This window comes from Xyrauchen texanus, chromosome 31 (genome assembly GCF_025860055.1).
Source record: "Xyrauchen texanus isolate HMW12.3.18 chromosome 31, RBS_HiC_50CHRs, whole genome shotgun sequence".
Classification (NCBI taxonomy): Eukaryota; Metazoa; Chordata; class Actinopteri; order Cypriniformes; family Catostomidae; genus Xyrauchen; species Xyrauchen texanus.
In genome coordinates this window covers 12454123-12475379 of record NC_068306.1, presented here as the reverse complement: position 1 = coordinate 12475379, position 21257 = coordinate 12454123, and the positions used below count along the sequence as shown (strand labels likewise).

General features: G+C 37.8%; 1 protein-coding gene across 2 annotated transcripts; it reads left to right on the top strand.

The window, feature by feature from the left end:
• The first annotated feature begins 427 nt into the window (after positions 1 to 427).
• On the top strand, positions 428 to 8111 carry LOC127625229 (glutamine synthetase-like). Of its 2 annotated transcripts, XM_052100387.1 has the most exons (8): positions 428 to 489; positions 3020 to 3074; positions 3870 to 4067; positions 4160 to 4321; positions 5449 to 5595; positions 5860 to 5987; positions 6070 to 6269; positions 7704 to 8111. In XM_052100387.1, exons 3-8 carry the CDS (start codon positions 3899 to 3901, stop codon positions 8011 to 8013), a joined length of 1116 nt encoding a protein of 371 aa, XP_051956347.1. In that variant the 5' UTR covers positions 428 to 489; positions 3020 to 3074; positions 3870 to 3898; the 3' UTR covers positions 8014 to 8111. The 2 variants fall into 2 exon arrangements, with proteins under 2 accessions (XP_051956347.1, XP_051956348.1); XM_052100388.1 differs by lacking the exon at positions 428 to 489 and having other exon boundaries at positions 3005 to 3074.
• The last annotated feature ends 13146 nt before the right edge of the window (positions 8112 to 21257 follow it).

Sequence of the window (21257 nt, the reverse complement as noted above, 5' to 3'; positions counted from 1 at the left end):
GCATTTAAAACATTTTATGTTGCATTTCTTCATGTTACTGTTGATCATATTTTCCTTTATTCTGTGCCAGGAAAGGTTGGTTACAATGCCACAGCAATGAAGACAGATTGGAAGAACAGGTTATATGACACTGCATGCCTTTGTGAATATTATCGTTTTTCATTGTATTATAACTCTCTTTATGGTAAGTGGTGACGTGTCAGGTAAGATGCAAACATGCAATTTCTATTTAAGGAATTAAGACTGTGTTTGTTCATTGGATTTTTGCAGTGGCCCGTATATTAATCAGCTTTAGTAATCAGGTAATTTACTGGCTTGTTATGCCCTGTTCAGCAGGTCTCCAACAGAAGACTTGGCTCATCAGATATGAATCGGACTGTAAAGATTCTGGTCCTCTGCGCCTTCTTTGTGCTGATGTTTCTCTTTACAGTGGAAAACAAAATCCTCACATTAACCATAGTGTATACTCTTGTGAGTATGGGAACTGAGGTGAGAAGGATTTATTTGTCATCGAAAAGACTGAACATATTCAAAATCAGCATATTAAATGGATAATTTTCCCAAAAATGAAAATTCTGTCATCATTTACTCTTCTTAATATTGTTCCAAATCTGTATGATTTTTTTTTTTTCACAGAACAGAAAATAATGTTAGGCAGAATGTTAGCCTCAGTCACTATTCACATCTATTTTAAGGAGAGATGCAATGAAAGTGACTGGAGACAGGCTAGCATTCTGCTGAACATTTCCTGTTATATGTCGCATGGCTTTAATTGTATCCCTCTCTATGATCGCACTTCTGTTATTAGAACGGTTGTGCCAAACAAACCAATCATACAAAATTGCCACAACAATGCAGAGTGTTTAGTTGAACAGTCGATTTGGATGTACAGTTGAAGCCAGAAGTTTACATACACCTTAGCCAAATACATTTACAGTCAGTTTTTCACAATTCCTGACAATAAATTGTAGAAAACATTCCCTGCTTTAGGTCAGTTAGGATCACTACTTTATTTTAAGAATGTGAAATGTCCGAATAATAGTAGAGAGATGCTTTATTTCAGCTTTTATATCTTTCATCACATTCCCAGTGGGTCAGAAGTTTACATACAATTTGTTAGTATTTGGTAGAATTTTCTTTAAATTGTTTAACTTGGGTCAAAGTTATTTTGTAGCCTTCCACAAGCATCTCACAATAAGTTGCTGGAATTTTGTCCCGTTCCTCCTGACAGAACTGGTGTAACTGGAGTAACTGGAGTTTGTTCGCACATGCTTTTTCTGTTCTGCCCACATATTTTCTATCGTATTGAGGTCTGGGCTTTGTAATGGCCACACTTTGTTGTCCTTAAGTCATTTTCCCACAACTTTGGAGGTATGCTTTGATTTGGAAGACCCAATTGTGACAGAGCTTTAACCTAATGGCTGATGTCTTGAGATGTTGCTTCTATATATCCACATAATTTTGCCACCCCCATGCTTCAGAGTTCGGATGGGGATCTTCAGATTGCAAGCCTCACCCTTTTTCCTCCAAACATAATGATGGTCATTATGGCCAAAAAGTTTAATTTTTGTTTCATCAGATCAAAAGATCTTTGTCCCCATGTGCACTTGCAAACTGTAGTCTGACTTTTGTATGGCGGTTTTAGAGCATTGGCTTCCATGCTGAGCAATCTTTCAGGTTATGTCGATATGGGACTCGTTTTACTGTAGATATAGATACTCGTCTACCTGTTTCCTCCAGCATCTTCACAAGGTTCTTTGCTATTGTTCTGGGATTCATTTTCACTTTTCACACCAAACTACATTCTACATACAGAATGCTTCTCGTTCCTGAGCGGTATGATGGCTGTGATCCCATGGTGTTTATACTTGCGTACTATTGTTTGTACAGATAAACGTGGTACATTCAGGCATTTGGAAATTGATCCCAAGGATGAACCAGATTTGTGGATGTCCACAAGGGTTTTTTTTCTGAGGTCTTGGCTGATTTCTTTAGATTTTTCCGTGATGTCAAGCATTGAGACACTGAGTTTGAAGGTAGGTCTTAAAATACATCCACAGGTACACCACAAATTCGCACTGGCATTTTTAACACCGAACCTAACGATACAAAGCCAAAGGCATCAGGAAAAAATCACAACCTGAATGGACAGCTTTTATGACGTATATTTTTTACGGAACTTGCCTATCATTCAAAACAATGCTGGCTGCTGGGTGAAATGCGCTCGTGATATTTATGTATATATGGTGGTATTTTTACAAACGAAGACCCAATAAAATGTGTAAATGAGTCAAAACAGCAGCAGGAATTCCTCCGTTGCACACACAAATGAAGATATGTTGCAAGGACGGTGGACAGCGCCTGTTCCGAACTGTAATGGGCAACATAGCTCCTATGATGAGAAGAACGAGGTATGCTTTAGGTCAGAATTAGGCAAATTACTTCTTCAAATTAATTAGTTTTTAGTCTGTTTAGACGTCTTTGGTCCATGTTGCGTTCATATATCAATTGAACCGCACCAGAGTTTGTTTGGAAGCGGATCGATACCCACTTTCAGGCGGTCTCAGTCCGCTTGTTTGGTGCGCACCAAGGTTCGAGTGACAGCATTCACACTTGTTCAAATGAACCGCACTAACAGAGCAATGGCACCAGAGTTCATTTTAATCGAACCAAACCTGCCAAGTGTGAACACACCTTTAGTGAATGTAAACATCTGACCCACTGGAATTGTAATAAAGTCAATGAAATGTGAAACAATCTTTCTGTAAACAATTGTTTGAAAATGTACTTTTGTCATGCCAAAATATAGTTTGCTAATATGAAATTAGTTTTAATAACCAATCTAAGTGTACGTAAACGTCAGACTTCATCTGTATATGACTCAGATGTGGAAGTAATGACAGTTTTGTCACCCAAGGGTGCAATTAGGGTTGGACATCATTCATCAGGCATATTTTACGTCACACGCCACATAAGCATGATTACAGGCTGCTTTTATCTTGACTGATTCATCAAGCAGGTTTCAGTCTTCTTATGAAGTGGAGCCAAGTACAACATCATATAAACTTCTCTGAGTAAGTATTCCTTGTATTAATTGATTTATACTTTACTTTAATACTTTATTCACATTTATACTTTATATACTATACTTTAATTGATTTTTAACATTACTGAACACACATTTAATAATTAAAGCATGACAATTAATACTCTAATGCTATCACTACATCAATACACTATAACTCTTTGAATAGTTTAATATATATATATATATATATATATATATATATATATATATATATATATATATATATATGTCTATTTTTTTATTGTGTAAACTCTAAAAAGTTCACTCTAACCGTTTTCTCTAACAATTGCTGATGGTTGTTTTGTCACTTTAGACTAGAACATTCATTTTCCCTTTCTGTTTCAGGAATGCACAACAAAAGTGCGCCTCTAATTCAGAAATGCAAATTTGCATATAAATAAAAAACAGCATTAAATATTTGAATATCAGATCTAAGCTTGTAATTCCTTGTAAAATTACACCGCAAAAAGTGTTTTATCATTATGTCATAACAACAATCCATTTAATTTATGATAATAATCTCTGAAGAGGTTTCAGAGTTTTTATAAAAGTTTGATAATTAAAATTTAGTTATTTCTGTAAATTTAAAAGTGGTTGAAAAGTCAGTGAACTTAACCACAGGTTGTAACTTTGACAAGATTTTAATTTTACTTTTCTTTAATTGTTTTGTAAAACAAAGACCATAATCAAAGAGAAAAACATCCAATGATTTTTTCATAGATAAGCTATCAGAAGAACACATCATAATTTGGTTTTCATCTTTTTTGTTTCATTTTCCCAGATTTATTGTTTACTGTAAACTGGTCCAGCATGTCTTGCGTATCTGACAGCTCTGGTCTCAACAAGGCCCTGCGCCAGCAATACCTCAATCTGCCTCAGCGAGGCTTCTGTCAGGTCACTTATATCTGGATCGATGGCTCAGGAGAGGGTCTGCGTAATAAGACTCGAACCATGGATTCTGAACCAAAGAGTATCGCTGGTATAGTTTAATCTTGAGTTGACCATTTCATTTCCTCCAGCTGAAATATCTCCAATATGTTGCTTATGCTGGTTTTGCCTGTCCTTTGGCAGATCTGCCAGAATGGAACTTTGATGGTTCCAGCACAGGGCAGGCTAAAGGATCCAACAGCGACATGCTTCTGATTCCAGTCAGCATGTTCAGGGACCCCTTCCTTTTGGACCCTAACAAACTAGTCCTGTGTGAGGTGCTCAAGCACACCCGAGAACCGGCAGGTACTGTATAACAGATATTTGTTTCTGTAGTTCAACTGGTAGAGCATGCACTAACAATAGCAGGTCATGGGTTCCAAACACAGGGTACACATAAAGATAAAATGTACCTTATATGCATTGTAAGTCACTTTGAATAAAAGCCTTTGCCAAATGCATAAATTAATGTATGTATGTAATGTAATTGTGAACATGAATGGATATGGTTTAAGAAACTACTAAAGAAAGGAAAATACATCATATTACTCATGGTGCAGAATATATATATATATATATTTGTTTTTTAAATCCATTCATCAGAGTAGATTTTCAGTATAGACACACACCTAAAAGTCACTATGACAAAAAGTTGCAGAATATTTCTACCATTATTGTTATGGGGAAAAAAAGACATGGTTAAGTGAACAAATGCTGACCTACAGTGAGGTATGTTGTCATACTGTACGGAATAAGTTGTGCCAACTGGAGATTTACTTTTATTTGCATTGATCTAAGAAGAATACCTTTTTTAAAAAATGAAATACTATAAGTAAGAGTCAATCCTCAGTCAGCCGGTCATTATCACAAAATAAACCCAGACAGGGTGATCAGGATGCCGACAGCACTTATAACATGGCTACATGACGGCTACTATGAAATAATTAATTAAATTAACATGGAATAATGATTAGAGTTGAAAGTTATTATGTGAGAAGGAGACTATGTTGCAAAAATGACTGTCTGCCTGCTCATTAAAGACTATTTCCCAAATAAATAAATGAATGGACATTGATTTGGGTTTAATTATTTTAATAGCTTACTTGTAAGGATTTGCAGAGTGATCCGAAAAGTACATTTACATTTTACTTTATCCCCGGATGTGGGGTCAATATTCAGAATTATCAGACCTTTAGAAGACACAAAAAATAATCTTTCGGTTAAAATCTACCTTCATGTGATAGTTGACCCTTCCTTTAATGTATGCCAGTGTGGTTTTACTAATTTCTTTAGTACAATGAAAAAATTGTGTAGGTTGAACTTTGAGTGCCATGATATTGAACAAATCCAATTAGAGAAATCTGTAGCTGTAATGATTTTATAGCAGCAAAACTGCTGAAGATCTCAAGCCTTGTATTTTTTTTTCCTCCTAGAATCAAACCATCGTAACTACTGTAACAAGATCATGGAGAAGGTCAAAGACCTCCACCCTTGGTTTGGCATGGAACAAGAGTATACTCTTTTTGGAGTGGATGGACACCCTTACGGCTGGCCCAGACTTGGCTACCCCAAGCCACAAGGTTAAAGAGAATGTGAATGTTATCATGAGTGGACATTTGTTTTATATTTATTTACCACTTTTTTTTTTTTAATAATGTTAGTCAATGTGTTTTTATTCAACAAAAACAGTTGATGTACATAATGATGATTTTCCACTCTCTTTCTAACTCTTAAATCAGAATTAAACCAGCTGTATTTTGCTCCCTAAGTTTATTTATATTTTATTTTCCTGACATCTGGGACTTTTCAATTCCTTTCTGAATTCTATGTCTCTCTTCTTTCAGGTCCATATTACTGCAGTGTTGGTGCTGAATGGGCCTTTGGCAGAGATATTGTGGAGTGCCATTATAAAGCCTGTCTTTATGCTGGAATCAAAATCTGTGGCACTAATGCAGAGGTCATGCCCTCTCAGGTAACTGCCATTAAGTTAAAATGATCTTGTTGGTATCTCCATGTTCTGGATGCTCAGTCTGAATAGTTTGATCTCTATGCAGTGGGAGTTCCAGGTGGGGCCATGTGAAGGTATTGAGATGGGCGATCAACTGTGGATTGCCCGTTTCCTGCTAAACAGGGTGTGTGAAGATTTTGGGGTGGTGGCCAGTCTGGATCCAAAACCCATGAAAGGAGATTGGAATGGAGCTGGTTGCCACACCAATGTGAGCACTGTGCACACCAGAGAGCAAGGAGGAATTGAGTATGTACTGATGAGCCATGCACACACATATATCAGTGAGATTAGAGAAATTTAAGACATTTTAGCTTAAATGAAACTTTTCACAAGATGTCATTTAAATCTTTGGTGTCCCCAGAATGTGTCCAGCCCTGTATCCAGAATAGGGTAGAGTTTTGACATCTTTACTTCGGATAACTAGACATCATAAGCAATATGACTGACAGCTAAAATAGTGGTGTTTAGCCCTATATGTTTGAACTGGAGTCAGACACTGATGAGGGAGAGACTCCGTCAGAAGTAACAACTTTGAGAATGAACCAGGATGTTTCCGAATGTTTATTTGAATAATTTATTTATTGTAGAGTTTTTTTCAGCAGTTTTACAACGATTGATAAGCAACACACACACACACACACACAAATACTGTTCAGTGTTTGCTATAATGAAACACACACAACAAATATGTTGTATATGTTGCGTAATGTTCACTTATTAATTGGCGTACAGGTGCGGCAGTGTCCGTCAACAGTCGTGGGCAGGGCCTATAAAAAGTGACATCACTTTGCACAGAATTTGTGAATGGCTTGTTCTGAGACAGTGCTTATGATTAATGGGTATTAAAAAAAAAAGGACTGGGTGGATTTTTATCATTATAGGGTGGTTGTGTACACACACTGCCAACACACGTTTATGTTCAAACACTATATAAAAGTTAATTTAGCATAATAGGTCCCCTTTAAGAATTACAATTAGGGCTGTCGATTTAACACAGTGATTAATTATATACTGTATATGAATAGACACGTTAAAAACACAATTAATTATTCCCCCGGACCGTAATAAGAAATGTTCCTACCATTGGCGCAGTTCAAGCTTGAAGTACCACATTTGTGTTTTCAGCAGGGGGCAGTAAGCGCAAATCAGCTATGCAGGCAACAAACCACACCTACTGACAGTAGACAGTACAAGATGAAAATGCGTTCTTGTGTTCAAATACTGCTGGACAGAGCGCAACTCAAAATACAGGTGTCTTGATGTGTGCTGCTCTAAATTTAAAACTAAATTTAATTGACACAGTGTCCAAAAACTCTGTATATATGATGCAACGTAACCAAAGTCAGACAACGTTCCAAAAGCATGCGTAGGACGCATGTGTATATAGATGCGTCCTTAGAAAAGCCATTATAATAAGTCTACCTGGGCTGATTAACAAATTCAATTGCAAAATGGATTGCTGTGAACTGCAAGCCAATGATAGGATTATGTACAATTGTATGGAAAAAATATATATTGCCTTCTACAACACCTTTTTAGTATTGCTTAATCAATGCTGTTCCATGCACAATAATGTAATGTATTTTATTTGTATTAATTATTATATTTATAAATATTGAAAGTGAGATTATTATTGTGCTTTGTCCCCATCTGACCCCATAATCCTTCCCTCTACATTAGACATATCGATAAAGCCATCGAGAAACTGAGAAAGCGCCATGCAGACCACATTCGTGTTTATGACCCACACAATGGTGAGGATAACAAGCGCCGCCTCACAGGTCTCCATGAGACCGCCAGCATCCATGAATTCTCCGCAGGTGTTGCCAACCGAGGGGCCAGCATCCGTATTCCCCGCCAGGTGGGTCAGGACAAATGTGGTTACTTTGAGGATCGCCGTCCTGCTGCCAACTGTGACCCATATGCCGTGACCGGCGCAATCGCTCGCACCTGCATGCTGGAAGAGGAAGATGTCCATGAATTGGAATAATACTTTCTACATTATAAACAGCAATTATTTTAGTATGTCAGGTTGAGAGCAATAAATTATATCTTTTACATTACCCCATTTTTTTGAGGTTTGCATTTTCTGTAAAACATACACTACACAAAATATTAAAATCTTAATTTGAATACCTATTTAATATATCTATATTTTATAAATATTAGGCAAGGCAAGTTTATTTATATAGCACATTTCATACACAATGGTAATTCAAAGTGCTTTACATAGAAGAGATTAAAATAAGAATTAAAAAAAATAAGAATAATTGAAACAGTTTAGAATATAAAATAAAATACAGTACAAACAGTCGGACACACAGTGGCACAGTGCTCATTCAGTAAATGCACAGCTAAACAGATGTGTTTTGAGTCTGGATTTGAATGTGACTACTGTAGGAGCACATCTGATCTCTTCTGGAAGCTGGTTCCAGCTGCGGCTGGCATAAAAGCTAAAAGCAGACTCTCCTTGCTTAGAGTGAACCCTTGGTATTTCTAGCTGATGTGATCCTAATGATCTGAGTGATCTGTTGGGTTTATATTCAGTGAGCATATCTGCAATATATTGAGGTCCTAGCCCATTGAGTGATTTATATACCAGTAATAATACTTTAAAATCAATCCTAAATGTAACTGGGAGCCAGTGTAAAGACCTGAGGACTGGTGTGATATGTTCATATTTTCTGGTTCTGCTCAGAATCCTGGCAGCAGCGTTCTGTATGAGCTGCAACTGTCTTATGGTCTTTTGGGAAGGCCAGTGAGGAGTCCATTACAATAATCCACCCTGCTGGTGATGAAAGCATGCACAAGTGTCTCTAGGTCTTGACTGGAAACAAAGCATCTAATTCTTGCAATATTTTTCAGATGATAGTATGCTGATTTAGTGATTGCTTTGACATGACTACTGAAACTAAGGTCTGACTGTAGAGACACACCAAGATTCCTGACTTGATTTTTAGTTGTTTGACCCTAAGCGTCAAGGTATGCATTCACCTTGAGAACGTCATCTTTGTTTCCAAACACAATGACTTCAGTTTTGTCTTTGTTTAACTGAAGAAAGTTTTGGCACATCCAACTGTTAACTTCATCAGTGCATTGGCACAGGGAGTCAGTGGGGCTGTAATCGTTAGGTGATAGGGCTAAGTAGATCTGTGTGTCGTCTGCATAGCTGTGGTAAGCAATTTGGTTCTTTCTCATTATTTGGCTCATTGGGAGCATATACAGGTTGAACAGGAGTGGTGCAAGAATTGAGCCTTGAGGGACTCCGCATGTCATGGACGTCCACTCAGACTTATGGTCTCCTATACTCACATAATAACCTCTCCCTTCTAAGTATGACCTGAACCATTTTAGGACCATCCCAGAAAGCCCCACCCAGTTTTCCAGCCTGTCAAGAAGTATGTTGTGATCGACAGTGTCAAATGCAGCACTGAGGTCGAGTAGTACCAGTACTGATAATTTGCCTGTATCAGTATTTAAGCTGAATATCGTTTATTATCTTTATGAGCGCTGTCTCTGTGCTGTGATGCGATCGGAAACCATATTGAAAATTGTCAAAGTATCCATTTGAGTTCAAGAATTTGTTCAGCTGATTGAAGACAACTTTTTCAATGATCTTGCCTATGAAAGGAAGATTTGAGATCGGTCTATAGTTGCTTAATATGGTCTTATCCAGATTGGTCTTTTTCAAGAGGGGCTTGACAACTGCAGTTTTCAGGGAGTTTGGAAAACTCCCAGAGAGAAGTGAGGAGTTTATCACTTCTAGGAGATCTGCTTCTAAACAGTTGAACACACTTTTGAAAAAAGATGTGGGAAGTGCATCAAGGGCGCAGGTTGATGTTTTAAGGTGCTGTACGGTTTCTTCCAAAATTTTTCCATCAATTTCTTTGAAATCAGACATAGTAACTACTTTCTCAGGTTGTGGTTTGATTTGTTTGACCCCAGCACAACTCAAGGATGTGCTGATCACCTTTCTGATATTATTGATTTTTTCAGAGAAGAAAGAAGCAAACTCATTGCACTTGCTGTCTGAGAGCAATTCACTTGGAATCTGGCTTGGGGGGGTTGTCAGTCTCTCTACAGTCGCAAAAAGAGTGCGTGTGTTGTTTAAGTTGCTGTTTATAATATTCGAGAAGAAAGTCTGTCTAGCTTTGCCTAGTTCCATATTAAAAGCATGGATGCTGTCTTTGTAGATGTTATAATGGACTACAAGTTTTGTCTTCCGCCACATGCGCTCTGCTTTTCTGCATTGTCTTTTCATATTTATTAGGAATTCAAAATGACATGTTCTTTCGACCGTTAGCAACTCAGTTTACCAACCTGTTGTCTACGCTTGAAAAATTAATGGTTTGGTTGACAGCTTTTGGCAAGCCTAAATATTTAAAAAGTAAAGAATCACCATGTGGTTTTTTTGTATGAATATGATACTCATTTGTCTTGTAATTAACAAAGAAATAGATATTTTATGATATTAAACTTAGATATTAAATAATAAAACATACAATTTATAGAAGTGGAAATATATATGGCAACACTATTACATATGTTACATAGGGTCACTAAAGTCTCTATACTCTTTTGGCACACTTTTTCTAACAATTAATATTTCTTAATAAATAATTAATAAAGTTTGGGATAAATGTACAGATTTTGCTCTTATGGAAAGAAATTAGTTATTCTCCAAAGTGGCATTCAACTGATCACATTGTATAGTCAGGACATTAACAACATGAAAAATTATTATTACAATTGAAAACAATTCTCAAGAACTTCTTAAACTACTTAGAGTTCTTATTAAAAAAAATCCTCCACATGCAGCAAAGCCAGCTTTGCAGATCCTTATCATTCTAGCTGTCAGTTTGTCCAAATACTCAGGTGATTCCACGTTCACTCCACGCTTCCTGTTGCACTTGTCAGAGATGTGTCTTGTCGGGCACTTCTCACACATCTTACAGTTGAGCTGATAACACAAACCTCAATGGGGTTAAGATCCATAACACTCTTTTCCAATTATCTGTTGTCAAATGTCTGTTTATTTGCCCACTCTAACCTTTTCTTTTTGTTTTTCTGATTAAAAAAAAATATGTTATTTTTCTTTGCAATTCTTCCCATAAGGCAAGGATGATTGTCATTGGCAGCTTTTGAGATATATATATATATATATATATAATTTAAAAAAAATCTAAAAGTTACACCAGCTGCATTAAGTACTGCAGTGCATCTCCTCATGGACTGCACCAGATTTACCAGTTCTTGCTGTGTAGATGTTACCCCACTAATCCACCAAGGCTCTTGCAAGTTCCCAGACATTTCTAGGGGGAATGGCCCTAGTCCTCAACCTCCGATACAACAGGTCCCAGACGTGCTCAATGGGATTGAGATCAGGGCTCTTCACTGGCCATGGCAGAACACTGACATTCCTGTCTTGCAGGGAATTATGCACAAAATGAACAGTGTGGCTGGTGGCATTGTCATGCTGGAGGGTCATGTCAGGAAGGGTACCACATAAGGGTGGAGGATAATGCACAGCGTTCAGATTGCCTGCAGTGGCAACAAGCTCAAGACGATAATGCTGTGACACACCGCCCCAGACCATGATGGACCCTCCACCTCCAATTCGATCCCGCGCCACAATACAGGCCTCGGTGTAACGCTCATTCCTTCAGCGATAAACGGGAGTCTGACCATCCCCCCTGGTGAGACAAAACCGTGACTTATCAGTGAAGAGCACTTTTTGTCAGTCCTGGCTTGTTCAGCTAAGGTGGACCAGTTTGTGACCATAGGTGACGTTGTTGCCGGTGATGTCTGGTAAGGGCCTGTTGTAAAGAGGCCAAACAGTTGGGGTGATAAAAGGAAATGACGTGCTGCACAAAACGTTGATGCATAATCCAAAAATGGTGTTTAATTGGAAGGTGCAAAAATATTTACAGTGCAGGAGGAAACAAAAATAAAGAAAACTGTACAAAAAGAAAACAAAAACAGCAACAATGAGATAATTTGGCTAAACCGAATGGCCCAAGTTTGCAACGCTGCTCAATCCACAATCAGAGCTGAATGCGTTCAGCCAGCAAGCCTATTTATAGGCTAAAGTCCCACCTACAGGGCATACCAATTTAACAGAAACAAACTAAAAAGTTTGCAACACTCAAATAAAATAACTTCCCCAAACAGGTAATACCACAACCATTAACAGAAGAATGTTTCTACCCTAAATTCTCCCATGTGACATCACACCAAAATGGTAGCTTCCACAGGAAGTGATGTGGCTGATGCTTTAAAAAGCAGTTTGACCCAGATTATGGGTTTGGTTGTACAGAGTGTGAACTGGGAAGTTTAACTGCTACCAGGTTTGTGGAACGTTTGTGGGAAAATAAAGGTAATTGTCAAATGAATTATTGTATGTTCTGGCATTTTGTTATTTTAGAAAAATAGTGACAAACTTTAAGAAAACAAACTATTAAGAGTTGAAAACTCAACAGTAACAAACTTTAGACTGAACAAAATAATAACTTCATAACACCTCCCTGATGTACACAGATGTTAATTTTGCAGGCAATGTACAGTACAAGTGATATGGGTGTAAGTCCAAGTTTATACAGTCAACAGGTTAACATGTGACACCTGCCTTACAACAGGCCTACAAGCCCTCAGTCCAGCCTCTCTCAGCCTATTGCGGACAGTCTGAGCACTGATGGAGGGATTGTGCAGTCCTGGTGTAACTCTGGTAGTTGTTGTTGTCATCCTGTACCTGTCCCGCAGGTGTGATATTTGGATGTACCGATCCTGTGCAGGTGTTACATGTGGTCTGCCACTGCGAGGATGATCAGCTGTCCTGCCTGTCTCCCTGTAGCGCTGTCTTGGGTGTCTCACAGTATGGACATTGCAATTTATTGACTTGGCCACATCTGCAGTCCTCATGCATAATGCATGTTCACGCAGATGAGCAGGGACCCTGGGCATCTTTCTTTTGGTGTTTTTCAGAGTCAGTAGAAAGGTCTCTTTAGTGTCCTACGTTTTTATAACTATAATATTGCCTACCGTCTGTAACTGTTAGTGTCTTAATGACCGTTCCACAAGTGCATGTGCATTAATTGTTTATGGTTCATTGAACAAGCATGGAAAACATTGTTTAAACCCTTTACAATAAAGATCTGTAAAGTTATTTGGATTGTTACAAAATTTTCTTTAAAATACAGTGTCCTGAAAAAGAGACATTTCTTTTTAGCTTACATCCAAGATGGTTGCCACAAAAATGTATGTTGTCTCAGTCGCCATTCATGGCATTCAATGTAGAAATAGATTGTTTTAAGCATCTATTGATTTATTGCAGCATTCATTGGTCTCCTTTTGTTAGATAATTTTGTCATTCAATGTCTTTAATTTCTTTTTCTTTATCCGCAATCCCCGTCTCGATGCGGCTCAGCTGAGGGAAGAAAGAAATGACACCGAGACCCAATGCTTTCAAATTCTTTAACGTTTATTGTACAGCACTTAATTATATGGTCCAGCAAACCACATTCCATTGGACCCACCAATGAAATAGTTGTTTACCCTATATGGGTGTAACATATATGTTTGAGCTATGTATGGTGCGCGAGAGTACAGTGACAGGAAACGCATTCCTATAGACACATCCTTTGAAAAGGGAACAGCTGCAGCTACACCAACAAAAGAAGTTTAAATGAGACCTTTATTATTCCACACCTTTGTACACGGGAGTGGTTAACATAAAAAAACACAATAAAACAAGCAATAAACAAACAACAACAACAGTAACACCAATAACAACAGCAGCAGCAGTTGGAACAACCATACAGTTTTGATGACAACAGCAATCCAGTGGTGGCAAATAGAATTCGAGGCCTACAGGTGGCAACAAATAATACTGAAGAGGTTCTGTTTTGTCACACAGGGATTGATTTGGGTGTCTCCCACCATGGGATATGGAGAAGCACAGTCTTTCAAACAAAGTCACTAGACATAACATACTAACATATTGGCTTTATTGTTGTTTTGTTTTTTCAGAGTTATGATCTGGTCCAGTGTGTCCTATTTATCTGACAGCTCAATTCTTAGCATGGTCCTGCACCAGCAATACCTCCGTTTTCTAGTGTTTTGACCATCTTTAATGTACTGTAGGACAATATTATGTAGATTCTCTAAATAATGCTTTGAAGATTTTATTATGCTTTGAATTTGGAGTTGGTTGTTGCTAATATGGTTCCCTGTTATTTTTTATTTTTTATTGTTTTGATGGTAGATATGCTAGAACATAATTACTACATATTACCTACTGGCTCCTGACTGCATGTTGTGTGTGTGTGTGTGCGCGCGTGTGTGCGCGTGCGTGCTTGCGAGTGTACGCGCGTGTTCTGCATTGAGGATTTGTTATAGTCCTTACGGGTCTGTGTGTGTGTTCTGCTTTGTTGGCGATTGATTGTTTTTTGTTTGACAAAATAAAAATAAAAAATGCTCTGTTATAGTCTCACACATAAATTTCTTTGTGTGTGCGTGGTTACATGTGTATGTATGTGTGTATGTTCTGCATTGTGGATGTTTTACAGTCTCAGCCCTTCATTTATGTGTGTGTATTTTATGCATTCTGACCTTTTTATTTATTTTTATTTGCCAATTTTAAAATGTGCTCTGTATATAGGCTCGCCAATTTATTTCCTATAGCGTGTTAAATTTGACCTGAACAGGGGACTGTTTGCTAAAACCACCAAGACTCAGAATCTAGTCCGGTTTGTGTGTGTGTGTGTGTGTGTGTGTGTGTTTTCGTGTTTTCAGGTGGTAAATTAAGGAAAATTCACCAAGCTTTGAACCGCTCAGATTAAGGAAACCTATGGTTACACACACACACACACACACACACACACACACACACACACACACACACACACACACACACACACACACACACACACACACACACACACACACACACACACACACACACACACACACACACACACACACACACACACACACACACACACACACACACACACACACACACACAAATGTAACACGCTATAGGAAATAAATTGGTGAGACTATATAACACAGAGCACATTTTAAAATTGTCAAATAAAAATAAATAAAACAGACACAGTGGGTGTGCGTTCAAAGCCTCCGAGACAATATCCAAAAATGAATATGAAAATGTCCAAAAGAGCATATTTTATCCGCCACTCCGGCTCGTCATCGTCGCCCCGCCTCTTAGCCAGGCTCAAGGCGGGAGAGCGAGAAGAGGTGCATAATTAATAAGCCTCGTTTAGTCAGCGGTGAATGAAGCACATCTGATGGGGGCTTCGTTACCGCTGTCTTTAAAACGCAGAGCGCACCCCTTTTCGGGGAACAGGTGTTGGTTTCAAATCTCCATGTGAGCACACACACTGACATCCTCGCACGCCCAGGACCAGAGCTGGGAGGGTTCGGAGATGATGTATCGCCGTGGGAGAATTGCTCACGTTGCAGCCTACGGGCTAGATGCCGGGCCGCCTTCCCCTCACGTTTTCTGCGGACCTGGGAAGACAGGCCGCTAGTGATGCCGCCACCCGTCGCACCGTGGACCTTCGATGGGAGCGTGAGCGGCCGACTGACCCAGCCCGTGCCTGGGCTGTCCTACTGTACACCATGGAGCCCCTTTCCCTGCAAGACTGCCAGATTCCCTCTTGATTATGAACACTATTCCCCCTTGGACACTTTATTACCCCTTTTGGACATTTTTACGTTTGTTATTGTTTCCAATAAATGCCTATACAAGGCTTTGGCGCACACCCACTGTGTCTGTCTCTTGCTCACCCTGCCACATTATATACAGTACTGCACAATTTTTAGGCACTTGTGAAAAATGTTGCATAGTGAGGATGCCCTCAGAAATAATGCCATCAATAGTTTTCAATTAATGTAGCCTACAAAGTCCACAAAAACAGTAAAAATCTAAATCAATGTTTGTTGTGACATCCTCTGCCTTCAAAACAGCACCAATTCTTATAGGTACACCTGATCACATTTTCTTTCTTGGTTGTTGGCAGATGGGATGTGCCAAGCATCTTGGAGAACTTTCCAAAGTTCTTCTATCTATTTCGGCTGTCTCAATTGTTTCTGTCTCCATGTAATGATGTTGAGATCTGGGCTCTGTTGGGACCATACCATCTGTTGTAGGACTATTTTATTTGCAAAAAGGAATGTTTGGAAGTCTAAAATGTGTATTTCCTATTAACACATAAATATGTTTTTGTGAAACTTCTTATGTGCCCAGAGATTGTCCCTTATAAGTGCACTGTAAGTCATTTTGGATAAAAGTGTCTGCCAAATGCATAAAATGTAAGTGTTAAACTTTGGAAAAATTGGCCCGATTCACTTGCATTGTAAATGGTGTGCCATCAAGAATAAGAGATGAGTCACACTGATAACTTTTTGCTTTGCCCCACCACCTCTTAAACAGTTTGTAACATATGCTACTACTGCTTCTCTTCTAGAATCAGAATAAGCTTTATTGCCAAGTGTTCTCACGTACACAATGAAGTTTAAGTTTTTTTTTAATTTTGGTGATAGGAGAACCAAGGTCACACAGAACATTCTAGAGTTGACTGATACATTAAATATAGATCAACAAAATTCTTTGTTTTCAGTTAAAGCAGTAGAATATTGGAATTCTCTTCCGAGAATTATTAGAGAGTGTAGCACATTAAAAGTGTTTAAATTAGGTGTTAAAAAATTGCTGAAAGTCATGTGTTCACGAAATAGAGTCGGTATGATTTTTGAGTTGTTGATTTTTTTATTTATGTTGTTTAAATTATGTTGTAGATGTTTTGTTTCTCATTTTAATTTTTGTTTGTCACTAATTCATCACTAATGAGACATTTTTATTCTCATTTTATTTTTTAAAGAATGTTTGTAATTGGATAGGGTGATTATTGTTATTTTTGATTTATTTGTGAATACACACTGCTTTCTAGCGCAGTATGTATTCAGTATGTATGCAGTATATATGGAGTGGTGGTGGTCGTTTAGTGGTCTAAGCACATAACTGGTAATCTGGTAATCAGAAGGATGCTGGTTTGAGCCCCACTACCATTGTGTCCTTGAGCAAGGCACTTAACTCCAGGTTGCTCTGGGGGGATTGTCCCTGTAATAAGGGCTCTGTAAGTCGCTTTGGATAAAAGCATCTGCCAAATGCATAAATGTAAATTTAGGCACGAGCTGCCATATCACCCTGCAGCTCGTGCCTAGTTGCCCACTATAGCTAAGCAGGGTTGAGCCTGGCCAGTACCTGGATGGGAGACCTCCTGGGGGAAACCAAGGTTGCTGTTGGAAGTGGTATTTGGGAGGCCAGCAGGGGGTGCTCACCCTGTGGTCTGTGTGGGTCCTAATGCCCCTGTATAGTGATGGGGACACTATACTGTAAAAAAAGCACTGTCTTTTGGATGAGACGTTAAACTGAGGTCCTGACTCTCTGTGGTCATTAAAAATCCTAGGGCACTTCTCGTAAAGAGTAGGGGTGTAATCCTGGTGTCCTAGCCAAATTCCCCCCCATTGGCCCCTATATATCATGGCCTCCTAATAATCTCCATCCCTGAATTGGCTACATCAATCTACCATCTCCTCTCTGCCAATAGCTAGCAGGTCATGTTTGTAAATGAGAAGTGGTTCTCAAACAGTTTACCTGGATAAATAAAGGTTAAAAAAATAAATAAATAAAATATGTACTGTAACTACCACCCAGGGACTATTGGGACTTTAAGCCAATACTGTTAAAATATATACAGTATATTGTGAATTATCCCTGAACAAATAAACCTATAACTAATAAAAATCATTATGCAATATTCAGGAGTGAGTCAAAAAATTAATGGCAGAATGTGGCAGAAGAAAATATGGCTCTGATTATATTATCCTACATTATTATATCATCCGATAGTAATAGGAAAGGCTGTAATGTTGGGGGGAAAAAGTGTGTTTAAAAAATATTGCCCACCTTACAGTCTTCAACGTAGTTCACTACATTATGTTAGCAGCTTGATTTCAGTGCAGCTATCTAACTACTTTTTCAAATTAGTACCTTGGCTCTAGTTATACAACATTTGGGCAGCTTATAAATGGTCAAACTTCAGTTTCAAAGTAGCATCTCCAACTCTGCTTTTAGCCTATGCCATACAACGTGACCCCCGTTATCCTCCCCTCTACACCAGGCACAGTGAGAGAGCCATCAAGAAACTGAGAAAGTGACATGAGGAGCATATTCGTAACTTTGTAATGCAGCACTTTTTCGTACCACTGATGAATCACTTCTGATGTATTATCCCTCTTTTGTAAGTCGCTTTGGATAAAAGCATCTGCCAAATGATTAAATGTAAATGTAAGTGTAGAATATTAGAATGAGTCCATGTTTGTTAGAGAAACCCTTTTAGGGGGCAATGTGCAGAGCACATAAAACGTTGGCCTTCTTATCCATTAAGAAGTAGCCAACGATATAGGCTACAGCACAAAGCCTAATTCTCATATTTCTTTAAATTACAAAGTAAACTGCAGGTTACAGTGTTGCCATTCTCCTTATGTTGGCATGAATTGGTATAACTGTTGAGTGTCATAAACATTCAAAGCACTGATTTGCTTTGCTTTGCATTGGCTGCTGTGCTTCTGACTATCCACAGGGGTGAGCCACAAGCAAGCGTTAGAGCTCTGGTCACCCTATGAATAAGTATTTCGATGAGGTTCCTCAGAAAATGGTTTAAAAAAATGGTTCATTAGAAGACTTCCAAGCAAGTGCTTTTAAATTGTAACTACATTCAAATTATGTTTGTTATCACTTTTTTTCTTTTACTGAAAATGTGCATATGGGAAAACTGCACCAAATTGCTTGTTCTATGCATTCATCACTAAATGTATTATTTCTTATTTTCTAGCAGACATTTTTGCAGTATATATGAGTCTTATATCTACGTGAGATGCTGATGTAGACTTTAAAATCGAATTAGTTGACCTTGCAGATTTTTTAAGGCAATCGGTTTGCATGCTTTTCCCCCAGTAAACATACTTATTTGACTCAAGTTAACTGAACTGATTTTTTTTAAGTAATGTTAACAATAAACGTAATTAATCTGTGATGAGTATCATTGTTTTTATTTAAATTGAGTTATATCACGTCTTATACAGTATAAGGGATATTATGACTGGAATCTAGCTGTGGCACATTTAATTCTACTCAGTACTTCTTAGTGCATATAAATTTGCACCTTTGGAAAGTACAATTGAGTAAAGCAGAATGGCTTAAAATTAACAAGGATCCAAGTTTACCAGAAGTAACTAATTACCCTAAAGGTGATGCACAACTATCAACCTACAATAGTCATAAGAAATAAAACTTTATACATTTTTAAAGAACAATGATTATTTTTTGACACAATTTCCCTTGTTTTGATCAAACATACAAAATGTATTGAAGCACAAGGGCTTGTGGGTATTCCACACAGCCACAATTTTGTACTTGATAATTTTAGTGACTCGAACCCAAAGTTTATAGAACGTGTGTCTATTTGAGTTATGATTCCAAAATGTGACATTTTAAGTGCTGTTTAATTAGGACCACTTAAATGTTTTTATGATAACATTAGGGTTTAAAAAATTAAAGGTGCACTAAGTAATTTTTTCACATAAAAAATTGTACTCCTAAAGCTAAAGAAATTAATTGTAATTTTGAAACATATATATAAAATCACGAGCACTCACATGAGATGAGGACTCTAGTCATATCAGTAACCTTATAAAAGCTGTTTTATTCTACATGGGCAGGGGTGCCCTCATGGGGGCTGCCATTTTAGAATCACATGACCAGCTGAATACTACTCGCTTAATCTCAGTATCATCTTGTTATTGGACACTTTCATGCTTAGATTAAATTAATCATGGCAGATTGTGAATTGTGAATTTCTACAATTGCATCTGTAATTGAAAACCATTGATTTTGAATTATGCTAAATCCACACCACTAGGTGTCACTGAAAGTCCAAGATGACACAAACAGAAAGTTACTGTGTGCACCTTTAAAACTAGTAATAGTAACAAATTAAGGTTAAGCTGAGTAAGTTTGAGTAACCATCTCTCCACACACACACATTGGACAGTTTTAAAATGTACAAGAACAAATGCCCATTTGACATTATTAATTTACAGCTTGTGAATTACTTTATTAAATTTGTTATTTTCCTCCACTGGGCATAAATTGAATCTGGACTACACAAAGCAGACCTCTCAGAACATGACAAAGTGCTGATGTCAGCATGCACAGGAGATGGGGAGGGCTTGAATTGAAAGGCTTCTATGACACAGATGAGTGATGTGTGCTGAACACTGGGTTCCTGTGTCTCCAGACCAGGTTCTGAAAAAAGCCAGAAAAAAAAAACAAGCTATAAAAGTAGATATTTACTCAAAATATGTGGGGGCTAAAATTGTCATTGTAATTAAAGCCTTTTTATTATTATTATTATTATTATTATTATTATTATTATTGTTATTTGTAACATTTGATGTATTTCTTAAAATTCTTTAAGGCTTAGTTCATTATTCTTAATATTCAGATGGAGAATTTATTTCAAGTGACTGCTTAAATTGAAGTATTTGTCACAGAAGGGTGACACACTGTGTGGTTTTATATGCTAGAATAAACATGTGTCTTATGAATGTAAAAAAAACCCCCATAAAAATACAATTACGAATTTTGCAACATAAAAAAATTATTTCTGCCACTACTCCAGAAAGACATGGACTTTCATTTCTGCTGTTTGCTCATTTATATGACAAAAATGTGTTTTGCCATAATTGCATGAAATACTGTAGGCCTACAGTCAAGTCCAAAAGAATGAAACCATGTTGAAAATATGAGACCCCCTTAAACCTGGAAATAAACAGACATTTTGGGAATTCTGAGCATTCTAAAACACAGAAACGCTACGATGAAAAACGAGGCCACATAGCTGAAGAAATATCTATTATTTCGAGATCACAAACACATGCAAATTTGTGACAGACCACGTTACCTAATTTTTTACAAGTGCAGGATTTGCATTCTTCCATTAAAGCACACAAGATAATCTTCTGACTTTCTCAGATTATGCTGGGATAACATGGATCATCAGGTTTTGCACAAACTGTGGAGTCCAAGCCTGATCAGTGTTTGCTCTCAGTAAGGCAGAGGACATCCCAAATGCACCAATATATATATATATA

Coding starts and splice junctions, on each gene's coding strand:
- LOC127625229 (XM_052100387.1), top strand. CDS start 3,899: ATGTCTTGCGTATCTGACAGCTCTGGTCTCAACAAGGCCCTGCGCCAG. Junction 4,068..4,159: donor TGAACCAAAGAGTATCGCTG/GTATAGTTTAAT, acceptor GTCCTTTGGCAG/ATCTGCCAGAATGGAACTTT. Junction 5,596..5,859: donor TGGCTACCCCAAGCCACAAG/GTTAAAGAGAAT, acceptor CTCTTCTTTCAG/GTCCATATTACTGCAGTGTT.